We start from the raw sequence: 20118 nt of genomic DNA on the forward strand, positions 1-20118 counted from the left end.
TTTCCAGCTGATTTCCATTTATGCCCAATCTCTAATTACAGTATTTAGTTGCTATAGTACTTAGCAGCAACTATTTTCTCTGAATGAACAATGTCTTAGACAGAGAGCAAACCCTGCAGCAGCTGTGGTAACAAATAATGAATTATTTGAAAGTATATTTAATATGTGAAGTTGCACTGTGCTCTCTGAATGCTTTACTTACTAATTCTATAATAACCTCAAATTTTGCCTACAATATTTCTAGCTTCTTCATTATTTTTATGTTGTGCTTGTGCATTTGACACCTTTTTCTCTAGCCCTACTGCCTTCTTCTGTCAGCTTTCCACATAGCAGTAAGGAAAAAAAGAACTAAAATTTAAAAGCAAAAAACAAAAAGAATACTTTCTTCAATTGAGCTGTTTGATGACAATCACAGAATCTATTTTTCTTACTACTTTTTCCCCCTCCTTCTAAGGGATTAAGTCATAGAGATATTTCTAAATTCCTCTGCCTCTATAGGCTGCACTGACAAAACTTTAAAGCCATTAATTTTCTTGATATGTACAATACATATCAGGGTGTGCTGATTTAGGCCAGGGTAGAGTTAATTTTCTCCAAAGTAGCTAGTACAGGACTGCACTTTTGATTAGCTGGAAACGGTGTTGATGAAAACAAGGTGTTTTCATTATTCCTGAGCTGGGCTTGCACAGATCCAAGGCCCTTTTTCTGCTCCTCACCTCAGCCCACCAGCGAGGAGGCACAGAGTGAACAAGGAGCTGCAAGGGGACACAGCTAGGACAGCTGACCCGGGAATATTACACACAACCCAAACCTTGCTGTGCTTTGTATCCTAACTACAAAATAATGTAGATTTTTCATGCTTTCCACAACATATTTTACTAGTAGGAAGACCAGTTATGTCTGGATAATACTTTCGCATTAACTCAGCTTCAATATGCACATTACTGGTTAAAGCAAAATACAAACACTTCACTGCTTATCTTGACTATCCCCAAACAATTCTGCTTTTTGCATTTTCATTATCTCTTTGTCTTTCTTCCTTATTTCACCAAACTATTGCTGCTTCCCTTCAGCCTAGTTCCAGCTATCAAAGCAAGGTCCAAACAAGCTAAACATAATTTGTATTTAAGGCAGGTGCATTAAAAGCTCACTTTAGTTTCAAAAATAGGTTATATATGCCTGCACTGAAAAGACAGTGCTAGCAAAGATGCACAAAGGCAAAAGTAGAATATACAAGTCAGATCTCCACCATCGTTTTTTTCTCCTTTTCTTCACCGTGGCCCTCCTCCCAGGTAACTCCAAGGCACACCTAGCACTTAGGTTAATTTCTTGAGAGAGAAAAATAAGGACAATGCCTAGAAAGTTTGCTTAGATTCTGGCCTTGTGAGCAGGTGAGCATTCAGGTGAGGACTGAATGCTTTCTAATGCTTTTACATACCTATTCCATAACCCTCATAGAGTTGTCTTTCACGTTCTATTGTCTGCTTGATGACAGCTTCCCTTGAAGCGTGCTGTATTCCTTGTCTGCCTTTAATGCTGTTTTGTAATTCAATCTGCTCCAATTCAGCATTGAATCGACACATATAACTGAAAGAAATAAAAAGCATATAAGCTAGATGCAGTCATACAAAACAATTTTAAACAGAATTACTCTGATAAATTATTTTACTAATTGTATTTTCTAATTTATTTTCTTTATTTATTGGAGACTCAAGGAGTAAGTAGTATAAAATCTGCATGTTCAGGTGTCACAGAATAAAGAACCTAACAAGCAAGTGCATGTTATTACTACTGTCCAAATCACTTGAAGACCTCCACATACTACAAAACTAGGGATATACTTCAATAACTTAAAAAAAAGAAACTAAATACGACTTATTTGAATAATTCTAGTATGACTGTATAAATGTCTCAATATTTGTCAGTGGCAACAGAATCAACTACTTGATATTATTAACAGCAATATATAAAAGTCCTCCTGAGTCATCATCCATTATTTTTAAAGACAAGTCAAGGTTTTTAACACCAGTCTTACTTTTCAATTAGTTCACCAGCTTCCTTCTTTGTGTACTCAATTTTACTGGGGTCAAGGTGACTTTGAAACCATTGCAGTTTTTCTCCTACAAGAATAAACTTAACATTAATGGTTACACAACCACTGTAGCATCAATACAGATTAAAGTTTCTCAAAGTTTTTCAAATGCCCCCTCCCCCCATTTTTCAAGATTTTGAATGGCATCATAGGCTCTGATACTGTGGATACCACATATGAAGGCAGCTGTAATAGAAACATTCCCACATCATTTCAGGTTTATTTTATACTTTTCTTGCAGGAAAAAAAAAAAAAAAGTTAGGCTTTGTTTTACTGGAAATGAATTAAAATATCACTATATCAATTGATTAGGAAGGAAACTTAGAAAGGGGAAAAAAAGCCAACGGAGTGGCTGAGTAAGAGTCCTGATAGGCACATCTGTTTTTAAACAGATTAAATTGAAAAGATGCAGGATCAATCATATGGAAGAGAAAAATATTCCAGGTTGTGTCTTAAAGTTTTGGATTTACTTGCTAACACAATGTGTCCTTTAACCTACATATATCATCTTCTTTCACAAGCAATTATAAAAGCTTAATTGTATTTGTATTACAAATACAATATGTGTACAGATGTACAAAACACTCATTTGGTCTATACTGCCTTGCTGTTGTGTACAGTGACTAAAGATTAGCTATGCTCAGCCCCAAATTCAATCCTCTACAGATTAAGTGGACATGTCAGGTATTTCAGTATTTCAGTCAAGTCTATTTGTAGATTGCAGAATCAGATTTCAGAAAAAGAAGCTCTAATTGGATGTCTAAAAAGTTGGTGAAACTTAGAATCTCCAAGAAACTGAATACTGTAGTCACTAATAGAAGTTTCTGCTTACCAATAATGCTTAAACGCAAAGCTTTGTCAGTCTTCAACCTAGCAGAGAAAAACCAGATATGTTAGCCAGGAATGAGTACCATATAAATAATGACCTTAATTTTATTCTTAAAAAGTTGGTTTTTTTTTTTCAGTCATAGTGAAAGTCAAGGTAAAATTTCAAATAGAAATATTTGACAAATTCCAAACAATGTAAAACTTCTGTTTCATCCAAAATATCTACTTTCTGGTAAAACTACTAGCTGAAATGTGTCCAGTTTACCTATTAAGCTAAACAGCTTCTTGGAAGAAAAACAGACGCAAAATTTTTCTCTGAGTGCAAAAGGAATTTATTTCACCGAAGAGCTGCACTGTCATAATTTCCTTAAGTATTTCTGATATTCCTCTGATATGTCTAATGAGTTGGGAGATTTCACTACACTGCATTCCTTCAAATCAAGCAGGCAATGTGAAAAATACCATTCTGTCACCTTAAAACTTGCAATAATTAAAGTTTGTGCTTAGCAAACAGTAAGTTAATGTGGTAAGAAACCAAAATTAACAGCTTCATTAAAGAAGATGTAAAAAAACCCAGCTCTGTCTCGCAGTACTTTTAAGTCCACTTGAATCTTTGGCAGGATACACAAAAGCCTTCTGTGCTCTTTGGGATGTTGGTACACAGTTCTATTTGGGATTAATTTTCATCCTAATCAGGAGTTCTCAAAAAAGACAAGTTCTCTAACAGGAAATCCTGTGCCTCATGCTCTTTTGTCATGCTCAAGGTGTCAGATGCAATCTGCATCAAAAGATGTTGCAATTTTCTGTTGTTTCCAGAAAGGAAAACAAGACATTATTGGATAAGTACAAAATTTGTCACTAGAAAAAATACCCTAGCCATGCATATTCAGTGTATATATTCAAGGACCTCTCATGAAATTGACTTTTTATTATTATTATTAAATAGGAAATTTGGTAATGGATTAAGTAAATCATAAAGGCTGTAATTGACAAAGAATGAATAATGCTGAAATTCATCACTGTTCAAAGCTATTGTGCTCCTTTATTAAATTCCTTTTACTCTGTAAAACTTAATGAGCATTTTAGAGCTAACTGAAGTAACTCAGAGCACAGAAGTTTGTCACCTACCACAAAAACTGGGATCAAAAGATGAACCCCTTACCTTCCAGAGACAAACCTACATCAAACCTTCCAGAGACAAACCTACAAGTGTCACATGTCCACAAACCTACATTATTAAATAAAGATTAGATTTTTCAAGAAGTATTTCATCCTCTGAAGACTGTCTAAAAGCCATGTACAAGGAAATGCACAGCATGTGTGAGCTGCTGAGAATTCCACTAACATATTAAAGAAATTTTTAATTCTATGGATACTCCAGCATGTGTAGAAGAAGCTGAGCAATAAAAGCTGAGCAGGCTTTTATCCTCAGAGGACTTATAGCAGGGAGCTTTGGATGGTAGCAGTGTCCAAGAAAAGGATGCATACTGCACTCAGTGGAACTCCACACCAGCAACCCCTGCTGGGAACCCTGCAAGGCAACACTGCCAGAGGAGCCTGGCTGCAAAGCTTTGCCACAGAGAAAACTACAATGGCATCTAGGAAAGCTGCCTAAACAGGATCATGTCATACATCTACATTCTAAAACACTACAAACTACCATCTGCACCTGTTAGGGCCACAAAATCATTTATTTATAAAAGCAGCAAAGTACAGAACCACCATTTTCTTCTGGACGAAAAACCTTCACTCTCCTGGTGCACACAACAAATTTCAGCATGAGAAATAATGAATGATAGGCTTGGATGTTGCCTTATTGTACTTTTCATAAAAACCTCACCTCAGTGACTGCTAGAAGACAATAGCATTAGTGGGGAGGCTAATCAAATCAGGTGAGTCAAAGAAACTTCCTCTCCTTCCACACAATCAGTAATAGCTTTTACTTAGGGGAAGGAGAGGTTAAGACCAGGGATACAATCTTGTGCCAGGCTGTTGTTTCTTGATGATTTTCTTCTTCACCCACCTTCCAGAAAACCTTTACTTAAGCAATGATTAATAAGAATGATTAGTGGTTTTCTTGATGCCTACTAAGTACTTAAAAAGTAAATTCTACATGTTCCTTTAGCACCTCTTTATCTCAGATATTGTATTAAACTGCTCTGCTCTAAACACTAACAATGCATAAGTATTTCCCAAATCAGATTACAAACTCAGTATTTTTCCCAATAATATCCACACATACAAATGTCCTCTATGGCTCTGAAAACTATGACAGGCTTTTCAAAATAATTCTAAAAGCTAACAGTTTTTCCTCATGAATAATCTGCAAGAACATGTCACAAAGCATCACTGCTGCAAGCAATGCAAGTAGAAGCATAGCGGGTCAAGAAAGATTAGGAAGTTAGACTGGGGAAAACTTCAGAAAAAGCAAACACAGTTCTACCGGGAGACATTTGAAGGTTGCTTATTCCCACAAGGTCACTTCGCACCCCACCACTGTAAAAACTCCTTAGCTCTCATATCTCAGAACACATCAGTATTAGACTTGTGTTATTTATGATGAAAATGTATTCCTAAGCAATTTATTGTGCAATAGAAAGGGTCTGCTTTGACTCAGGAGGTAAAACAACAGAAAAAAAAAATGCACAGCTAGATTAGCTTTAGCTACCAAAGCCAGATAGGTATCTCTGCAGTTGCAGGAAAACATGACTGGTGTTGGAACATCACTACTACGGAAGTTTCATAAATTTCCCACTATGATCTGGTTTCCTAAAGTGTAGAAAAGTCAGTGTTCTACTGACTAACATTCTACTACTGCCAGTGAAGCAGCTATTGCTGTCTCATAAAAATATTCATGTAATTATTTAACAGAGCAAACAAGCTGCCTAAAGGAATAAGGATTCACATGTAGATTAAGAGAGAATAAATTGGCAGTAATACACTGGAAGTTGTCGCTGCTCATTAGACCTTGAAAAGAATCGAGAGGAGAGGGATGCAGGCAAGAAAAAGGTGTGATTTAAGTGAACAAGATGGCTTAAGATTGTAGACAATTTTCTAAAAGCAATTGGTCTGTCTTCTCTTATTATGGTTAAGATTGGTCTTTTGTAGTGCAGTCACAGTTTCTGGACAGTAAACTTCTAACTGCTGTCATATTTCATACAAATGCTTGCAGTGAAGAGTGGAAAATGGAGCCCATAAAAGACTTCTGCGACTTCATGCAGAATTTCTCTCTCCTTTTTCCCAGTGCATTTTCAATCTTGAAATTCCTTGTGGATAATATCCACCCTTTATTACTATCTCCTTTCAGCAAAAGATGCTGGAATATTCAACTCATAACTTAGTGCAATTTTCTTTCCTGTGTTAGATAAACAGGAACATTCACAGTACTTATTTCTTTACTTCCATCCTATAGGAAAGTTAATAAGGAAATTGAAGCCTAAACTGTCTCCAGTCCTGAATCCTGTCTCCAGACAAGTACCAAAGGAAAAAAAAAAACAAAACCCAACCAAACCAAAACAAGCAAAGCAAAATAAACAAACCACACAAAACCAAAAGCATTGACTAGTACTTCTATAAGATATTCTCACCCTCCAATAACATGCCAGTCAAGGGCTTCCTACACCCTATACCTTTGTGTTTAATAGTAATCAAGAGATAAAATGTATGTATGTTCAAAAGTATTACTGCACAAATTTAGCCAGCCAATTAGAGCATCCTCTGGCAGGGAAATCCACTGCTTAATAAAAATAGTACAGACAAACTCTATGGACTTCCTGCATTCACTGACTACTCTAATTCAGTTTTTCTGTTCTGCAGAAGTGCACTAGCCTGTACAGAAAAATTATCCCCTTTACTCAGGCCTGGTGAGATCACATTGAGAATTCTGTTTCTAGTTTTGTGTCCTATTCATACTTCAGACAACTTACTTCTACACAGTAACAAGCATGGTCAAAAAAGTATGAGATTTGTAGATGGGACTAAGGAAGAAAATTCTGTAGAGATTACAAGGCAGCTTCTCCTATTTACCACCAAAAGATGTATTAACCTTCTACCAGAGAACAGGGCTGTCATTCAATAGAAGCAATTTGGAAAATTGTTTAAAGACATTTAATAGACCTGCAGAAGCAATGCGGAAGAACAAAACTGGTGTGAGCTATTTCTTTTTCCCGAGAGTGTAGGAGTGGAAAGCTTTCCTCCATTCACAGCATCAGAAATTTATCTTGCCTTTTTCAGACAAATGCAAAATGAGTCCAAGCCTCACCATTATATTACAGAAGCTGAAAGCTAAGTAATTACAATAAAAAGTTCAACACATATTTAATTCCCAATATTAAAAAAAAAAAATCCAGAGAATTTACCAAGGTGATCATTTAGATAACAGAGATTCAAAAGAAACTGGAACCCTTAACAAGTCTTTTAAAAAACTAACAGGAAAAATAAAATCAACATTATTCATGTCTTTCAAATTAAATTGCTCTTCAAGCCAAGACAATACAGAAAATAGAATATAGACAAATGGAGTATGTTTTTAATGCAACTGATTTTTAGAACACCACAACTCAAGTGATCTACGAAGTACAGAATGTTAGTTAACCATTCAGACCCCAGAAGCATAAGATGTAGAACTCTTATTTATAAGATATAAAGATATAAAATGTAGGATCATTTTGCTATCACAATATGCTGTGGATGGTGAGAACTGACACACTATTCTTGGTGGAATGGCTTCCCTATGCAAAATGAAAGGTTACATCTTTTACAATCAGCCTAGATTGAAATAGCAAGGATAGGGTTTCTTCAAATACAAAGGAAGACTAAGGCTGATGTGATTTTCTTACTGAATTGAAGGGGACCCTGACAACAGAGACCAGAGAAGGCAGAAATACCAGACACTTTCTTTGTGTGGGCATTCACTGCCATGTGCAGCCCCCAGGAATCTCTGACCAGGATTAAGGAATGTCAGAAGGAAGACTCTCCCTTGGCCAAGGAGGGCTGGGTTAGAGAACACCCAAGCAAACTTGACATCCACAAAGCCAAGGGCCCTGAGGGATGCATCCACTGAGTGCCAAGGAAACTGGTGGAAACCATGGCTAAACTGCTTACAATTATCTTTGAAAGGTCATGGACATGAGGAGAGCTGCCTGAGGACTGGAAGAAAACAGATGTCACCCTGGTCCTCCAAGATGGCAAGAAGGAGAACCTAGGGAACTACTGGCCAGTCAGCCCCACCTAAATCACAAAGGCAATGGAGCACCTCATTCTGGAGGCCATCTCTATCCACATGCAGGACAAGGAGGTGATCAGGAGCAGTCAGCATGGATTTATTAAAGGTCATGTTTGACCAACTTGATTGCCTTCTGTTATGCAACAACTGGATGGACGAGGGGAGAACAGTGGATATTGCCTCAGTTTCAGCACCGCCTTTCAACCTTCTGCTGCTGCAAGAGGAATTAAAGTAACACTCCAAGAAGAAACATCAGCACTGGTGTCCCCATCAGTGTAACTCTAACCACATGAGACTGTCACTAAAAGATTTGAGTTTTTGAGATTTTGCCAAGTCATAATGAATAATCAGTAAGTATTGCTCCCCCACTAAGTTTTCTTGTGCATGTTTTTCTGTATGGTGAAGTCACAAATGCAAGCACTAAGAATCAAGTAAGATTAAAGCATCTTTTGTGATTAAAAGCTGTGAGTAGCTGTTAAGACACAAGGTGAGAGAACTAAGGGACAAAGTAGTCAATTTAGCAGTAGGAAAATAATCTGCAATAAAAATTTAAAATCAATAGTCAGAGAGCACAGAAAAAATACAAAAAAGCAGGGGAAACTTCTTGCACATTAAAAAACAGCCCAATCCTCAATACATGCTATTGTGAACTCCTGCAGCATCTCTGCTGGAGGCTACATGACCCCACTGTGGCAGCAAAGGCCCCCCTTCTAGTGAAAGCAATGGTGCAACTGCTGTGGATAAGGTTCCACATCAATCTTAACAACAAAACTGCACAGTCTCTGGACCAGGAGTTTCCATTTTAACACCTTCAGACAAATGAGTATTTGGGCTCAGCTCACACAGTCCATCCAGACAATACAATTTATACAGAGTTATACAGCTTATATAGTGCTATGCTAAGATGGAAAATGCTTAAGCTAGCTTGAGTAACTTCCTAAATAAACACAGTTATGCATAGCAAACAAGCTGAGACAATGTAAATTAAAGACCAGTCTTCACCAGCTGTTTTTTCCCTCTGTGAGAGGGGGAAGTAAAACTTAAAAGCAGAAAAACAAACTTGCCATGGAACAGCAGAAAACCACCAAAAAGGAGTTCACTATACAGTTTTATTCAGAAGTCTGTCTTCTGCAGGAAGGTTTCTGGGTTTTCTTTTCTGTTCACTCAGCATTTTAGCAGAAGCAGCTAGCCCCTAAACAGGATTCTTACTGAACTCGAAGTAAAGTCAAAGTAGGTGACTCACCTTCATGTGCAGTCATCAGCATCGTGCTACTCAGATTACCAAAGGCAAGAAATCTAACTTTTAAGGACAACACCCAGAGTCAAGCAGCAGAACTACACACTTTGTATAACCTGATTTAATGCATGTAAACCTGTCACTTCACATGGCCCAGCAGCAGTATTAAGTTATGCAGGCCTTTCTGTTATTTATGGTTCTATCAGCATAACAGTCCATGTCCACTACCACAAATAAGAAATATCCTTTGTGATGTTATTCTTTGGTCTGTACAGAGGTTTTGCAGTCAACTTACTTTTCTTTCTTCTCCTGTTTGTGTACATCCCTCGCAAGCTGTGCAGCTTTTCTGCTGTAGGGATGGATAACTTTTTTCTCTTGCTTCCCTCCTTGAGGTTTACGTAACTTTGGCTGAAAAGAAATCAAAGATACTAAGAACTAATAAGGCTGGGTAAAACAGCAAAGGGAAGAAAGACATACACAGCTTGGTGAAGACTTAAAAGGTCATTGATATCTAATAAAGCCCTTAACTTTCAGTAATACATTATCAATTTCACCCACTTCAATAACAAAATTACTTGAAGCCAGTACATGCTGTAACAAAACCGCTAGAGCACAGGAAATGCTGTAAGAAATCTGACATAGTGACTACTGTCAAAATACCTACTTCACAGAACTCTACAGCTAGGAAACCAAGAATAACTCTTAGTACCTTTGCCGAAAAATGTCCCCATTCAAGCTTCTATCTGAGTTTCTGACAAGAGCCTCACGTAATTTGTTCAATGTAATAAAAGCAATTTTCTTGTTTCTCCCAAGGGATCATTGGAATAATGCCTCACACCAGAGACCAGCCAGAGGCTTTCATTCTCCTCCCTTTCATACTGCACAGAGAGGGAATACCATTCACGAATTTCCAAAGTACAGCAATACTACTCTAAGTTATCCTATTTTCTGGTAAGAAAGTACTTGAACAGAACTGAAAGGCTTTATGCAATAATATGCTATTTAACTGCACCCAAAAGAAACACCTGAAAGCAAGGGGGCTTTCCTGCCATCAACAAACGGAGACTATAGTACATCCAGTTCTCTAGGATAACATCAGTGCTTAGGGATGCGAAAAAACGAGATGGTGTCAAAGGCAAAACTACTCTGAGCACCTCGGGAAATCTCCGGCGGCAGCACCTCCTCCCTGCCCCACAGCGGACCGTGCATCCCCCCGCCCCGGGGCCGCCCTGCCGGGAAGGCCCAAAAGGACACAAACCCCTGGGGGAGGAAACGCAGCAGTTTTTAAATGCAAGGTCGGCTCACCGCCCGTATCGGCCCACAGGGCCACCGGCCCGCCAGCGGACTCGCCGCAGACTCCCGAGGCCTGGTGAGGCCACTCCCGGAGGGAATGAAGGGGGGGGGAGCATGGCGTGAGCAGCCACCGCCGTCCGCAGGAGCGCAGGCTGCGGGAACCGCACCCGTACCCCTTCTCCTGTCCCTGTCCCCATGCCCGTCCCCATCCCCAGCCCGCCGCACGCACCATGGCCAGCGAGCCTCCTTCCGGCGCCGCGGTGCAGCAGCCTCAGCGCTCCGGGCGGGCGCGCGGCGGCGCGGCGGGCGTTCCGCGGCGCCCCGAGCGGGCCGGGCCGCGGTTCCGAGCTGCCGCTGTCATGGCGAAGGTGCGGGCCCAGAGCACGGGATGAAACATGATCAGGGACTGGATAATCTCTTGGCAACAGCTAAAGTGACTGCTTTGGCAGCTAAAATTAATGGGGCTTAATCTTTATCTTAACCCATGAGCTTGAGATGAAAGAAAAAGTAGTAGTCCAAGAACCTGGTGATAATTACGGTGGAGAAATTCCATAAGTGGTGCCTATGCAAAGAAGGAGCCTTGCTGAGCTGAAGAAAATGGAACAAAGTCAAGAAAAAGGTGCCAACCTGTGTGAGAAAACCTGTCCCTTGGGAGCAGAAACAGCTTCTGGGAAGCCCAAAATCAAAAGTTACCGGAGAGTGTAACTCTCAGACTTGCAGACATCACCAAACCAGAAAACCCCAAATATCTGTGGCAGCAATGCTGCTGTGGCACCTCAGAGCAGATCATCACCTGCACCACGGGCCCGTGCAAAAGCACTTGTGCCTGTTCAGCTCCAGACACCACACGCTCGAAGGAGACACCATCTTTAGGTCTTAGCACTTCTTGCTCTTCAGATGCCGATAACTCTTACAATATATAAACATATTAATTTTAAAGGTTGTCCCTAAGCAGCAGGCCCCCAAATCTTTTACTGAAATGCATACAAGGAAAGTAGGATTATCTAAAGCAAAGTCTTCATTCAGCTTGTATTGGAACATTACCTGTTTGTGTACTTGCAATGAAACTGTTTCATAGATTTACAGAACTGCTACAGATGGCGGTGACAGTAGCAATTTTGGTTTTTAATCTAATAATTTAGGATGTAGCAGTCACAGACAGGAAACTGAGCATGAAATTTTAAATAGTCCATCCAAGTAAATAGATTTAGAGGTATGCCGTCAAACAGTGCAGGAATCATAGTAGCAAACTGGGGAATAGGTCTGTTTTAATACTGTTCAAATCTTCTCGGGACCAGAAACTCACATTTAACTGAGGGGTCCTGGAAGAAGTCAGGCAATAAGGTCTGTGACTATGGGGCCCACTCATGAGTACAAATGAAAGATGAAAAAAAATAATTTGTTGATTCTTTCTTCATTTGCATGAATAGCTTGGAGGCTTTAGAACATGCATGCTTGGGAATGTGAATAGGTATGGCCTTCCCATCAAAATACCACAGAGAAACTGCTGTGGTCTCCATCTAGCTTTCATTTCACAAAGAAATGCTAGGTTGGAAGCAGATGTACAGCTGGCTTTACTTCTGAGCTGCAGAACATGGCTGATGCAGAACCTGGAGCTGAAAGGTACCCACAGTAAATTTTAAATTGTAACTGTAAGAAAGAAACCCAGACTCTGAAGACACACTTAATGGGCAGCTCCGAGGGGCCTTTCAGCTGGTCTTCTGCCACTGACTGTAATGAGACCCCTGGGTGATGATGCATTTAATCCAATGACCTAGTTACAAACCAAAAAGTACTCAATCTAAATGTGCTTGATTTCCAGTCTGATCTTGTTCTTTAAATAGTGTGTAATCTGGAAACTTTTTTTTTTTGCTTTTTAGTACTTCACTGTCTCCATCTACAAAGGATCTTTTGCAAAATGTCTTGACAGCTGTGTGGAATAATTGCTGTGTAAGTTTTCCTAAGTCATGTATTTATCCTGGGGAGGTGGCAGATATGGATACATGAATCCAAATTTGGCATGTTAATAACTGGATCTTAATTTGCATTTTTTGCATTAATTTTACTGATGCTATTACAAATGCATAAATTATAATAAGGGGATATCTGGCTATGACAGTCCTTCTTACAGTGTTCAGTGATGCAAAATAAAGTAGATTTACCAAGTACAGTTTAATTATTTCATCCTTGAACTGATTTGCTATTAAATTCTATTTACTACAAAATATTATATTAAATATTATACAGCAGTGACTACAGTACGGTACTTGGGATACAGTAGCCATACAATTCTAAGAAGGAGGCCCCATTACAATGATAACAGCATGTATCAGCTTTTCAGAAATTCTAACATTTTTATGTCATGAATTAGACCAATTGACATAAGTTTTAGACTGATTTATGAATATTCTTAAAAATCTCATTTACGGTGTTATAACTGCATTAATAAGAATGGAATTTAAAATTGTGTTTAGCTTAGTTGTAACAAAATACAAATTTCCTGAGTTCAAGGGAATCAGCTAAAGGTTAAAGCAATTAACAACTGCATTTAGAAATGAGGAAAAAAAAGGTAACGAGCAAGGGAAACTGTATCAGTGAGAGGACAGTGGGCAGTCAGTCTCAGGATCTGCCATAGACTGAATGCATCTGTAGCAGGGCTTTAGTGGAGAGACACATGTAGAGTTTCTTGAGTATATTCCGTGTTATCAATAAGACCAAGCAGTACAGTAGAAACAGAAAATAGCAGTTATGCTTGCAGTTGTGAAATGAATTTTTTAAGATAACCTCTCTTAAATTGGTGTTTTTTGCATGTCCTGTTATCTTAATGAATAAAGGATATAGCCCCCTGATTCACTTAATGTATATTTAATTGCAAACTTCCACATTAATGATATGTTCCTAGGATTTCCAGTCTCTTCCTACATATGCCAAGGTCAGATTTTCTCAAGCGGTGGTGATATGAAGGAAACGGTATTGTTTAAATATAAATAAATTGGGTAAGAATTATGAAGTACTGAAACTGATACATAACTTGTGTTATTTTTAAATCAACCTTTAGGAGAATAAATCGGCTGACAGTTGAGCTCATTGTTGTCACGGGTGGGTGTCTGACTGAGCTTCAGCAAATCTGAGGGTGCATTCATTAATATTTGCTGTATACTGAGTTCATAAATAGAATGCCACTTGCTTTTCATTTAGTTAGGCTTATGCTTTGACATTAAATTCCTGTCAATTCAATGCCATTGTTTATGTCCACAGTTTACAGACTGTGAACATGCATGGCTGAGGTAGTATTTCTACAAATTCAACTTAAATGACTCAAGAGAGCTTTAAATAAACCCAAGTTTTAAAACCTGTGCTCCAGAATTTCTAGCATTTACCTGAAATTTTCTTTACATTTCTTATGATCAGTACATTTGGTTTTACTTATGCCATAGATACTAATGCATTTTTCACTGATACGTGTAATTTTTCTGCTTACAAACTAAGAAAAGGTATGATAGAAACACCTATTTATATAACTCACTCTTTCCTACATGGTTTGCAATCATTTCTAATCTACAGTGCACAAGAAACTACTAAAAACACCTACTACATGCTCCTTTGATTATGCTGCAGGCTACCTATTTCTGCAATTCGTATTTTTTTTCTAAATGCTTCTACTATTGTATTTCTTTTAATCTCTCCATTCTAATTACACTCAAGCTCTTCCTAATGGATTCCTGCTGCTAATCAGAACATCAGAAGACCACTTATTCCTTTTGACAGGGCCTCCTTTTATCCATCTCTTTAACCTTTTTAAATGAGAGCTCTGGCCGCTTCATTTGTTTAGATTTTGAAGAGGCTCTCTGGTGCACTGTACTATGCTTCACCTTTTGCAAGTCCATGGTAACACGGGAGATATGTAGCATACTCTGCAAGTTTCCAGTTTCAAGATATCATCTGCAGAAATATGTAGATTTAAAACTTTCTGGAGAGAAGAATCAGAAATGGGGCTACAGTATAACATGCTGTCACTGTCTAGCATGGCAGCTTCAGCAAAGAAAAGAGAATCTTTTGTACTAGATCCTTTAGATGCTCTGTTTTGCAGACACCTTTCTGGATCAAATTATTCCAGTCAGGTTGCATGCAAGTGTGTCAATACACAAAGATTTTCAGCAGATTCTCTGGTACCCACAGTTTCCATGGAGCCCGTGGTGTGCCCAGTGGCTTAATGCTCAGATAAAATGATCAGAAGTTCAGTGTGGGGGCAGATATATCTGGGAAACATGCCTGAAACTTCGAGAATAAACCCTTCTGCCTCTGCTTAAACTTCTGTTTAGCCTGTCTGGGTATCCATTTGAAAAAATCCTCCTTATAACCATTCAAATATACTCATTAGTGAAGTTGCAACCAAAATTCACGATTTTATTCTTGTGAGACTTTATTGTGTCTTTTTTTTTTTCAATAGTGAATTGAATTTAATCTCCGGTAAATCTATCTGACATGTCCTTGATATATCAGGATATTTTCACTGTACATATACTAATGGAAAAATAAGGATAAAATTATCTGCCAATACAAAGATGGTTACTGAGTTAGGCTAAAAAATAATCATAGTCCTGTGAGAAACAGGAAAACATGAAAAGATTGAAATCTCAATTCTTTCATTAAAATTTGAGGGACAGCATATAATTTTTTAATCTATCTGTCTCGTTTAAGTGGTTTTTTCCTTCTTTTCCTTTTCAATCTTCAGGCTCTGTAGCTGCAGCAGTTGAGGCTATTACATGAACACACTGTATAATATTTTAGATGAGCTGACTCCAGTAATTCAGTCTTGTCTGGGATTTCATCAGGTCTCAGGAGGCTTTCCTCAGCTCCTCTGGCAGGCATATTGTGTTGTCAGGTGCCTGTGAAGCTACAAATAATTTCTGATTTTGTTCTTCATACTAATTTTTAATTCCTTTTTAATTTGAAACTTGGAATAGACTTTCTCATTACTACTGTCACAACATGTCACAGTGTTATGCAAAGTTTAAATGTACATGTGTACGGCTATGTGATATTTTCAGTTTAAAAGCACGCAATCCCCATAAATTCTGTAGCAGCATAGCATGTTTCACCTCTCCTGCATTTTTTTTTTTTTTCAGTAGATATTTTGCATACTTCTGAGTTTCAAACTGAGTCTGCAAGAGTGATCTGGGTATAGTCTAGATAAATATGTTCATGCTCACTGCTATATACCTGTATCAGAAATTATATTATTTTAAATTTGGTTTGGTGTATTTGGCTGATTGCTTGGATTTCCTCATTAAATTAATATAACTTCTCCTTGTAAACCCTTAACAATCATAATAATTCTGGTTATCTCCTTGGTCCCTCTAATGTTTTCTATTTTTTTTCCTATGATTTCATTAGTGCCTATTTAAAGGAATTAACCTTTCAGAAAAACAGGAAGCTAAGGATGAGCTTGCATTCTTTTCAGCTTTTGGTGTGTGTAATTGGTAGAGTTTGGATCATTTCATCCTCTGCAAACTGTAAAAAAAAAAAATATCTAAAATCATTTAGACTTGAAAGTAGCTCAACCCATATTCAATAGTGTGTTTATTCCTTAAAAATATCATACCCTAGGAAACAGTAATATTTGTTTCATCAGAGGAGTCTCAGTCACAAAAATGGGGGACTAGTAGCTCCTTATTAATAATATTTAGAAAAGAAAAAAAATTTGTAATATTATTGATTGTATTGAAAGAAATGCTGGGAGCACAGACTTAACAATTAGTGTGATCTAAATCATAACTGAATGTTACCAGTGTAAAAGCCATCACTGTGTACCACAGTGACTGCTGTGTCATGAAATTCTGTTGTGTGGAGCTGGAATTGTCTCAAGGCAAAGACCTTCAGTGATCTCTGTGTCACTGTTTAATGGCACTGAATCATGGTGATGAAATCCTCTAAAATCCTGCCGCTATGTTCAGAGCTGCTCCTGAATAGCTCTGAAGTGCTATAACTGCACCCATCCACCAAAGGCAATTTTCCCACTAGCTAAGACCTGACACAGCAAATGTGATGACATCTTTTGCAAGGTACTCTTTGGATACTGAGAATTACTTTGGAAAAAAACGACAAACCCTCAGTGGACTTAAAATTGTTGTGTATCTTGTATTTAAAACAGGATAAGAAGAAATTATATTTTAGTATAAACACTTTCACTGTATTAAAAGACAGCTGTACTAAGTGATATGCCTAATAGGCTATGGCTCTGATCTCTGGTGCTGTTATTCATCATTAGTTCCCTTCCCTGTGAAATTATGAAATCTCAAACAAAAAGTTTCTGGAATAAAAAAGCAGGAAAAGAGATTTCTTTACAAAATAAAGGAAGTTATTTATAAAAACAATTTTGAAATAATTTTAACTCATTTCCACAGAAGGTCTTTATATTAAATAACATTACATTTGAGAAAATCAGACTCTGATGCTTGTCACACAAATCAGGTCTCTGAGTCCTCTTGCTCACTGCTGCAGACACTTGGAAGCTATTTTGGAGGGACTTTGGAAAAACCATGTTCCCTGCCCCAAAGTCCCTGTTGCAGTGCTTGTGAGTAATCCTGTCTCCAGTATATATTTCCTGCCATGTTAAGTAAAAGGTTACTTATTTGGTGGTTTGTTGGGGTTTTTTTTCTGGCTAAATGTCCTTCCAGGCTGCAAGCTCAGAAGCATTCACATCAGTATTGAATTCACCATTCTACCTGCATGGCAGGCCAGGAACCCAGAAGTTTGACACTGGTGGGAGAAAGGCAAAACATTGCAAGAGAAAGTCTGTTCCAAAAAGCTCTCCAGCCAGGCTTTCAGCTTTTATAAGCTAGCACTAATGTGTGTGGAATAAGATTTAACATTTCTTTTCCTTAGGGACAGCATTCATTCAAGACAGTATTTCAAGTTACAGCTCCTGAGGATTCAGGTCCTTATTATTTGTCTTGTAATATGGCATGCATGGGAAACATAATTCCACTCCTCGAGCTAAAGCAAAATAAAAAGCCACATTGTTTTTAAAATTAAGTACCACTGCATGAAACTGTACAGAAATAACCAAATATTTACTGCATTTTCTAGTAATTCCAAATGTCTTGAGTTTAAAAAAAAACTAGAGGTAGCTACTGGTGGCAGTATTTCCTGAGAGAATATAAGTATGGTTTCAAGATGCTAGTTTCTCTACCTTGCCTTTTGCTTTTGAATGACAGGAGAGGGAAAAATAATTAAAACTGGGGATGAGAAGCAACTAAAACAGCATTAGCTGAAGTGACATTAACTGAAATAGTATGATAGGCAATTATATGTCTAGAGAACAGAACCATTTTTGCATGTCACTGTCACTGGCAGAGCACAGGAAACTGAAAAGTCCTTGACTTAAAGTAAGCACTACTTAGCAACAACTAAAAAATCAGTGTGCCCTCAGTATTTTTTTTCATATTAGATATAAAACACAGACTGTACCAGCTACTAGGAAAAAAATTAAATCTATTCTAGATGAATCCAGGACAGTATCCACTCCTTATTCCATACCATTTGCATCATGCCCATGTCCCAATACATCCCAGTTAACCACCATAATCTTTCTGGTCGTCTGAGATATATCTGCATTTATCTATATCTGTATCTATATCTGTAGATACAGATATCATACCCTTAATCTATGGACCATCCTTATTTAAGGATAAAGTCCATCGACTTTGTTTAGTCCATGCCTTTGAGTTCCATCTTCCATAACAGTATTTCAGGGCAGAAAAGCTGATGTGTTGTGTTGGATTGTTGCATGCTGAAGCCAGTTCTGGTTCCAACCCAGCTGTTCTTGTCCAGTGATGTGAATTTGTGAAATTGAATGATGTCTTTTGGAGCTGTGCAGAAATGTTACTGACAATTGCTGCACTATATCATGGTGTGATACAAGTGGAAGTTACAAGTGATTATGTAGTGCTGAGTCTGGAACCACCTTCAGCAAAACTCTTACTCCTTCCTATACAAAAAATCCTGCCCCCCGACCATATTTAAAACCCATTCATGTGTAGGTGTTTCCCCTAGTGTTCGGATCACAGAGAGCTGGTTTGTATGGCTGACAGGATGCTGTCCAGTAACAGCATATATGTAAATAGAGGGCTATTGGGAACTGAAAGGGTCAAGTTCATCCCATTCAGAAATCTTAATGCCCCACACAGTCATAACCTGTAATCTATTTTGAATATGACTATGTGTCTTCATGAGGCTGAAATGTAACCTATAGCAGAGGGTCCACAGGCACCATTCTTTGTGATCTGTAAGTCTCCTGACATCAGGCAACTGTCGGAGACTTTACTGTATCTGGAGGTGCTGGAAGTTTACCCAAGGTTTTGAGGGTCTGCTGTTATCAGGTACAAACAATCCACAGAAAGGCCCTACAGTTGATTTGCCAGGAGATTTGCAAATAATCTAGTAACTCCCTGCAAATGATGTTTGAGTTCTGCAATTAAATTCAGGCCTAGAAACTTGTAGCTGAAATTTGTTGCTTGTTTACAGCAAACACTTATTTGAAACCACATTGTCCGTTTGATTCCTGGTGTGTCAAGAAAACAGAAAACCACATATCTTCAAACTGTATTTGCTTTCTATTTTTCACATATAGGGGAGAGATATAACCTTGATTCCCATAAATCTAGCTGGATTGTTAAGCATCACAATTACCTAAGTTAAAGCTGTAGCACAAGTCAGGCTTGAAACTGTCAGCTTTGAAACTCATCGCAAGGTTGTGAAAAATGTACCCATCTTGGAGTGTCCACCATTCAGTGACTGAGTTGTGTAGTCACTCAGCTGTACTCTTGTCCCCAAGAAATCCTGAAATACTTCATCATGCTCAGCATCATCGTTTTCTTTGCTTTACTGACAAATGAACAGAGGCAGTAGTCTTCAATTAGTTATTCACACCATCAGTTTATACCATATTCAGAGTAAAATTCAGAGCTCCTGAGAAAGAAAAGCATTTATTGTGAAATCTGCCTTGTGTGTCTGGATGTCTCCAAAACGCAAGTTTGTTGTGAAACATATTAATTGTATAACTCTTGGTGATTTTTCATTAAAAGGTAGGTCTGGTAGTTAGATTCAGTGTTCTGTGTCTACTTAAGTACAATGAAGTGTACAATCTACTCAAGTCACACTAATGATTAAATATTGTTGTTAAATAATGATTTGTGTGGGCAAGTGTAGACATGCATAGATGAATTTTAATTTCACTTTTTTGTTTTGGCTCTAATTAGTAACACCAGTTACCTTGGCTGACCCTTCACTCCTTTGGTTTACAGGCAGCTATTACTCCTAATGAGCTTCTGGAAATAATTCAATTTGTATAGACAGAGAAGCAAACCAGATCAATTAGTCAGACTGTACATGTTATCACAAAAAATGAGAAGAAAAAGCAGATAATCTGTCTTTTTCTTA

General features: G+C 38.1%; 1 protein-coding gene across 1 annotated transcript in view; it reads right to left on the minus strand.

Annotated features, from left to right (window-relative positions):
- Positions 1-20118, minus strand: part of TMA16 (translation machinery associated 16 homolog) — a 40631-nt gene that overhangs the window by 4828 nt on the left and 15685 nt on the right. The window contains exons 3-8 of the mRNA XM_088056986.1: positions 11468-11583; positions 10687-11028; positions 9677-9789; positions 2925-2962; positions 2036-2120; positions 1439-1587 (exon numbers count right to left, since the gene is read on the minus strand). Coding sequence (XP_087913112.1) covers positions 1439-1587; positions 2036-2120; positions 2925-2962; positions 9677-9789; positions 10687-11028; positions 11468-11583 — 843 coding nt within the window. The remainder of the gene's footprint in view (positions 1-1438; positions 1588-2035; positions 2121-2924; positions 2963-9676; positions 9790-10686; positions 11029-11467; positions 11584-20118) is intronic.

Source organism: Pseudopodoces humilis, chromosome 6 (assembly GCF_049639895.1).
Source record: "Pseudopodoces humilis isolate 2021_Gansu_Grassland_sample_001 chromosome 6, ASM4963989v1, whole genome shotgun sequence".
Lineage (NCBI taxonomy): Eukaryota > Metazoa > Chordata > Aves > Passeriformes > Paridae > Pseudopodoces > Pseudopodoces humilis.